Genomic DNA, 8,175 nt, shown 5'->3' on the forward strand with positions numbered 1-8,175 from the left:
GATTAGAGAGACGGGAGCTAATCTCTCGATTCCTGATCCCTTTGTTCAGCCCCCTAACGTTCCAGGACACAATCATGTCACCCCCAAGGGTATGTCTCTAGGGTCATTCAAAACACCTAAAGACTCAAAGATATTAGAACAATGGAGTGTTGTACCTGAGTTATCACATGTGACTTTCTTCCCATCTTCTTTCCTCCGCCTAATCTCTGTCCATGTACCTTTGTCCATTATCTCTTGCTCCTCCTGAGTGCTATCTTCCTTCTCTAATCCCTTATCACCAATCACGAGTCACTAACTTCATTCACCTCATCTACCTTTGTTGTCTTAGCTTGCCATACTTTGATAGGAGGTTTCTTATCAGTGGAGCATACATGGCCTATTTTTTGGCATCTTTCACAATACTGAGGCCTCCATTCATATTCAACCTTCTGTTTTCTTACTCTCCCTTCATGGTCTCTGATGGAAATTTCTTCACACAATTTCTGCGTGACATCCACCTCCACCAGAAGCCTAGCATAACTCACACGAAGTTTCTCTGCTGTGCACTCATCCGTGAACAAGGGTATTCCCACAGCACTTCCAATCTTCCCTAAACTTTGAGCACCCCACATAGGTAGAGGAAGACCTGGTAGTTTAATCCAAATTGGGATCGATCTGAGCATATCCTTTGCCATGGTAAAATCATGCCTCCATTCCAAAAGAATCATTAGTTTGTTCTGAAAAGTGTATGGACCTTTCATCAGAACTTCATCTCTATCATCACCATTCTTGAATTTGAGTATGAAATAGCCTTCATCATTGTAGAACATGTCAGGCAGCGCAACAAAGTTCCACATACGACTCATATAATTCTTCATCGCATTCATGCTCAAATTGGTACCAATCACATACATGATCAACGAGTTCTCCCAAAACCTAATTTCCGCTTCCACATATTTTTCTTCAATTTCAACTTCAACAATTCCCTCCTTTATCTTTGGAGCAACAAATTGAAGTTGCTTTCCATTTGTTGTTTGCCTATTACCACTGATAACATCAACCCAAAGCTTGTTCTGATCCCCAATAGGTTTCGTCTTCATCTGTTCTTCCACCCTAGGTTCATCTTTGCTTTTCCCTTTTCCGTCACTATCCGTCACTTGCTTATCAAGATCCGATTCAGTAATCACCGTCCCATGTTCTTCCGGTATTGCTGCAGTCACCGGCGTAGTTGAGCCATCTCCATGTTTCGTTCCCGTCGATTGAGTCATCTTCTTCGGCGGTCTACCCCTTCCACGAGAGCTTCCCATGATTCCTCTTATTTATACAAAATATTTATTTAAATACATCAATATTTATTTTATTTAATATTATTTTTTATTATAATAATTATTTTATTTATTATTTTGTTTATTATTATTGTTATTATTATTGTTTATTTTATTTTCTTCTTGTTTGTAAATTATTTATATAAAATATTTATTTATATACATTAATATTTATTTTGTTAATTTTTTTTATTATTTATTAATTTCATTTTAATTAATATATATTAAAATTGTATTCAGATTTTTAATATTTTCTACTATTGCCAAATAGATAAGTAATTATAATTTTTATAAATAATATAATTTTTAATCATAGTAGCTTAATATTATATTATATTATATTTATTATTATAATTATTATTATTTTATTATTTATTATTAGTTCAATATTATATCATAATTTATTATTATTATTATTTTCTTTATTATTATTGTTATTACTATTAATATTTTAATTATAATTATTATGTTTATTACTATGATTATCATAATTATTTCGTTTATTATTATTATTATTATTATTATTATTATTATTTATTAATGTAGGGACAAATTAGTAAAATACAATTAGGGAGTAAAGTTTTCAAAATAACTAACAATAATAAAAAAAATAAAAAATATTTATATTTTATAAATTTGAGAAAATATCACTATGTAATTATTATTAATATGTTATTTAATTAGAAATCAAAAGTTCATAATTATTTTGAGAAAAAAATATGAATTTTTTGAAAAGAGACAATTGTATTGACTCTAATCAATTTTTAGAATTAATTAGTTATAAAAAATGAAAAATTAGTCAAAATATTTTCAATATTATTTATATTATTATTAAATCATATTATTTTACTATTATTATTAGCTAGATATTATATTATTATTATTATTATTATTATTAGTGGTGGTTTAATATTATCATTATTATTATTATTATATTATTATTATTATATATTTTAATATTATTAGTAATTATGGTATTTAATTGGAGTTTGTGTGAAGAATTAAAAAAAGAGTGATAGAAATTCTAAATTCTAATATGATGCCACATAAGCATTAGAATTCTAATATGTTGCCACATTAGATTTAGGGTTAGGGTTGTGTTCAAGATTGTCATCATGACAACCTTGGATTTATATTAAGTAGATGTCCTTATGTTTAATGGGATCTCATGATTAAGTTTCACTTAACATTTCATTAAACGGACTAGCTATTCTAGGAATTTTATTGTTTTGTAAAAATAAACATAATAATGAAGAAATGAGTTAAATAAGTTTTTGGTCCCTATAAAATATCTCAAATTTCATTCTTAGTTCTTATAAAAAAAGACATATTTTGGTCCCTACAAAATTTTTATGCATGCAATTTTAGTTCCAGCTATTTTCTAAAATTTTAAAAACTATTTAACTATCCTTAAACTTTTAGAATTTTGAATAATTTTTTTCATGCGTGTTTAGAATAATATAAAATATTTCTTGGCCAAATTACATAATTTCTAAATTGAGAAGAATTAAATATGAATTTTTTAAATTTCAGAAAATAATGATAAAAGTAATGCAAATTTCCATTTAGAAATCAAATTTTGAGTTTCTCTTTTTCGAGGAACTTCTTATAATGTTCTAAGCATGTAAAATAATCATTCAAAAATACTCATCAATTTAATACCAGGGACTAAAACTATGTGGATACTAATTTTATAGGGACCAAAACATGTCATTTTTTTAATAGGGACCAAAAACAAAATTTGATAATTTTATAGGGACTAAAAACATATTTAACTCTAAAGAAATTTCTTTTATTATTAATAAATTATTCTATACAAGTAGTAAAAGTATTAGCCTTCAGGCTTTACACCAACACATACTTAAAACCAAACGCTTGAATTACGCATGGTAAAATGAGTGAATTCAAAACTTAATCCAAAGATCTACAAATGAAGAGGAGACTCATTAAACAAAATGAAAGCTTAGGATACAATCAACAAAACCGTATTGGGTTTCCCCTTAAAGTATTAGAGACATGCAACTTCAGTCTCCCCTCTTTTGATGTTTAGCAAGCTTTCACTTGGAACTGGGCCAACTTTGAGCCAAGGCAAATAAATGGTTGTGGCACCCCCTGAAACATTGCACACACAACATCATGAAACACATAAAACAATTCTAGACTCACATTACAACTTCTCCCCATGTGACAAGATCAAAAAGAGATAAATATTAATGCGTCTAAACAACAAATGACAAGAAACATAAAAAAATCCATATGAACAAATGAGCAAAAAAGCTAATAAGAATATACAACATCATAGATCAGGTACATAACACAAAGATAAACAGCTACATGCAACAAACACGCAAATATACATGCAACAACATATCAACACAAATGTAAGTGATCAAAACTACTATGAATGCAAGATTAATGAACACGTATATGAATGCTCAAATGCACATAATTAATAATACGCGCTTAAAAAGACTTTAAATATAGAGATGAACAATCATAAGCATGCTAGAGATGGATGAGTGAAATAAAGAATGTAATAAGCAAACCAATGAACATATACAAAACAAACATACACACAACAATATAACCAAATACAAGAGTTATCGAGACATACCAATATAGTTCGGGGAACTATGATTTACTACAAGAGAGTGTTAGAGAAAAACAAAAATACAAATAGAAAAGGAAACTAAACAAATATCACAATCTATTTAAAAGCACGAGCAATTAAATATTCCCAATTCCCTAAAGATCTTTTGAAAAGGTTATGATGATAATGATTTTTTAAAGATGTCATCAAGGTGATTTTTTTCGTATCAACATATTAAAAAATAACATCCTCTTTTTCAACATCGTCTCTAAGAAAATTGTGTCGAATTTCTATATGTTTAGTTCGTGAGTGGAGTACCAGATTATTAGAGAGGCTTATCGAGCTAGTGTTATCGCACTTGATTGGAATACAACCAAGTTTTAAATCGTAATCTAGCAATTATTGCTTTAACCATAAAACTTGTGCACAACAACTACCAGCGGCCACATATTCAGCCTCAACGGTAGAAAGAACAACGTTATGCTACTTCTTATTCTACCAAGAAACTAAACAATTTTCAAATAGGTGATGTATACCACCAGTCTTTTCATTATCCGACTTGCACCCCACAAAATCAGAATCAGAAAAACCTACTTAGCTACATGCGCTACCCTTGGGAAACCAAAGACTGTGTTGCGGGGTTCTATTAAGATACCTCAAAACTCTTTTAACGATCTTAAAGTGTGATTCCCTAGGTGACACATGATATCTGGCACACATACACACACTAAACATAATATCTAACCTACTTGTGGTTAAATAGAGTATGAATCCTATAATACCTCTATATTTGGTGATGTCAATCTCCACTCCATTCTCGTCTTTGTAAATCAACATGTTTTAAGCCATGGGCATTGAGATGCTCTTCAAATATTGCATGTATAACTTCTTGATAAGCTCTAAGCAATATTTTGTTTTGCTTATGAAAGTTATTTCTTTGACTTGCTTGATTTTCAATCCTAAGAAATACGTGAGCTCTCCCATGAGGGACATTTCGAATTTACAGCTTGATACTAGGCAATATCTTGCAAAAAAAATTCATTATTGGTACAAAATATAATATCATCAATGTAAATTTGAACTAAATTAAATATGCAACTTTTCATGCAAAAACAAATATATTGTGAAAAACATTTAATGCAAGGTGAATTAAAAAAATTTAATGCAACTAAAACATTATTTTGATGTAGATGAAAAATAAATTTTGATGCAAATTAAAAATAGTTGAATGATCATGATGAAATGAAAATAATTAAGGTAAATTAAGTGTAACTACGTGAGATAGAGAAGAAAGAAACATTCATACCAATTACCATGATCTAGGACTAAACTTCCTACACAAGTAAAGTTAACAAATAACAACACTAACATAACAAAAAGAATACAATACAATCAAAAATATGATTTGATACACCCTCTTCACTTGTACTGAGATTCCATTAATATTCCTAGACACTCCTGCACAAAATATCAATAGATAAAACTAAATATCCAATTTTAATTGGCTCGTTAAGGGTAGTTAAAGAACACTCGGGTATCCATGTCATTTTACCTTAGGAACTTGGATATTTCTAATATGACAATGAGGCATAATGTGACATTTATAACCACAATAATGACATACAACTTTAGATGAGATATTTTTCTATTTCTTCTAGTAAGTTGAGGGTTTTTTCTTAAAAACGGTCCCAATATCACTTGAGGAAGTAGAATTAGTTGTAGATAATGAATAATATGTGTTAATTGTCTTTTGATATTCCCAATTTCATGTATTAAATTTGGAAAAGTAACACATTCCACTTTTTCTACCTTTTCAACTAAAGTGTTAGAAACATTAAAACACTCATCAACTAGACATGTATGCACTTCCTTTAAGGAATCCAAAGCACTATTAAGATCATTAACATATTTGTTAATTTTTAAAATGGTTTTCTTTTGGAGATAAATTTTCTTAAAAGCGTATATTAAATCCACATACATTTCATTAAAAGCTTTCGACAATTCTCTATATGAAAGTTCAACTTTAGGATCATAAGTGTATACACGTGGGTCTTCACTTTTCTTTCGTGCCATTAAACATAGGTTAGCACATTCATCATTCGAGATTAAGCAGGAATCTAAATAGGAGCTTTCACCCTCTTCTTCCCATGCAATATAGGCTCTATAACCTTTGGCTCTTTTGCCCTTCATCTTTTGTAATTCCTTATCCTTATTTTTATGATGCTTAGTGAGACTAAGGCAGTTAGTGTAAGTTTAAGAGTGCGCCTAAGAGGGGGGAGGGGGTGAATTAGGAATTTGAAAATTTATTCGGTTTTTGAATACTTGTTTTTATTTTCTGGTTTGGTTCAAGAGTTTATACACGTGTTTCATTCTTTTTTGGTTTTTGATTTGTGATGAAAGCGGTAAATGCATAAAAGTAAAGAACACAATGATGTATACTGGTTCCCCTCACAATCCGAGAGTACTCCAGTCCCCTTACGCAGTAAGAGATTTCACTATTGTTAGATATTTGTACAAGCCTAATCCCAAGACTTATCTTACAATCTTCGAACAAGCAAACCACCAAGAGCAACCCTCTTGGATCTATCAAATTGAAATAAGAACAATCCTCTCCCTTTCAACCTCTTGCTTCCAACAATCTTGGACAACAAGGAATACAAAACCAAGTAATCTTAATTCCAACAATCCTGGAAAATAAGATTTGAATACAACAAGTTTTTAAGAATATGAAATTTGTAGGATAATTATCACTTTGAGTGATGTATAAATATAATTGATCTTCCCTTCCTATAACAATAATTCACAAGTACTTAAAGTAATAGATTGCTCAAGTATTTTCTGGTTTGATAATATGAAAGTGTGTAGAAAATATCTTGAATAAAGGTTGAAGAATGACAATGTGAATTCTGAAGATTTCTAAGAGTTTGATTGGAAGAGGTAATTTATGATTTGAAAATCTTTGTATTTATATGTGCATAACACCCTTTTGAAACATGGCAAAAGAATGATGAATTACCATGAACAAATGTCAATTTGAAATGAAATGGTTCCATGAAGTGGTGCATGAAAGTGTGTCTAAAAAGCTACTGGTTTTTCAGATTCGTACAGGGTGCAATCGATTGCACAAAAACAACAATTGATTGCACAAGGGCCAACAACTGTATTTTTTGAAAAATCTTCAGCAAGCAATCGATTGCACCAATACAGCAATCGATTGCACTAATAAGACAAAAAATCTACTAAGTGTTTTTAGGCAATATTTTTGAAAAAGCTTTAGTGAGCAATCGATTGCCCAAAAACAGCAATCGATTGCACAAATAAGACAGAAAATATGCTAAGTGTTTTTAAGCAATATTTTTGAAAATGCTTCAGTGAGCAATCAATTGCACCAATGCAGCAATCGATTGCACAGAGGAAAACTTGATAAATTTGCCTAAGACTTTTGTGTTATGGGCATGGATAAGATATGTAATGAATTTTGATATTTTGAGCAACTAAGACTTAAATATTTTGTGAGAGTTATTGTTATACCTTCTTTTTTATGCTTGAACCATAGTCTTAACTAAATGTTTTATGTTTGAATAACATCTTTGCCTTCTTGATACTAAGAGATTTGTCTTCATAAAAACAAAGTCCTTCATTGAGAAGCTTGAGTTTACAATTAGTTCTACAATGTCCTTATTATTCTCACTCATAACATGTGATATCTTCATCCTTTTTCTTATGTTATCTTTTAGGCGGATAAGATTTTTTGAAATTTATCAAACCTTTATCGAAATGCTTGAGCTTGTTTATTTTCAAGTATCGATTGTGGCGTCTAACAAATAACCCCCATCTCTTCTTCATTAGGAGATTATCCGCTACAATGATCACTTTTTCCCTTTGAATTATTCACTTTACATGACGTTACGTTCAAAGAAATATCCTTTTTCTCTTCTTTTCATTTATCTTTCCTTTTCAAATTTACTTCGCTATCCAAGAGTTGTTTCAGCTTATTTCATGTTAATTAAGTTTCCCAAACAGCTTTGTGATGTCCGAAGTATGAAGATCGTTATATTCTTTTATGGAGGTAACCTACAGTTGCCATTCCTTACACATTGATCTTAATATTTTGTAGCACAATCTTTGTTAGAGACAGACTTTCCTAAGTTGTTTATTTTGTTAATTAAGTGGAGGAAACAAGTATGCATGGATTCCACAGATTCTCTGGGTTCCATACGGAAAAGTTCGAACTCCTCTATTAATATGTTGATCTTATAATCCTTGACATCTTCAGTTCCC

General features: G+C 30.2%; 1 protein-coding gene across 1 annotated transcript; it reads right to left on the reverse strand.

Moving 5' to 3' along the window:
* Positions 1 to 281: 281 nt before the first annotated feature.
* Positions 282 to 1,286, reverse strand: LOC131635497 (uncharacterized). The gene has a single exon (XM_058906117.1). It carries the CDS (start codon positions 1,284 to 1,286, stop codon positions 282 to 284), a length of 1,005 nt encoding a protein of 334 aa, XP_058762100.1.
* Between the last annotated feature and the right edge of the window lie 6,889 nt (positions 1,287 to 8,175).

The sequence above is a fragment of the Vicia villosa genome, unplaced genomic scaffold (genome assembly GCF_029867415.1).
Source record: "Vicia villosa cultivar HV-30 ecotype Madison, WI unplaced genomic scaffold, Vvil1.0 ctg.001502F_1_1, whole genome shotgun sequence".
Classification (NCBI taxonomy): domain Eukaryota; kingdom Viridiplantae; phylum Streptophyta; class Magnoliopsida; order Fabales; family Fabaceae; genus Vicia; species Vicia villosa.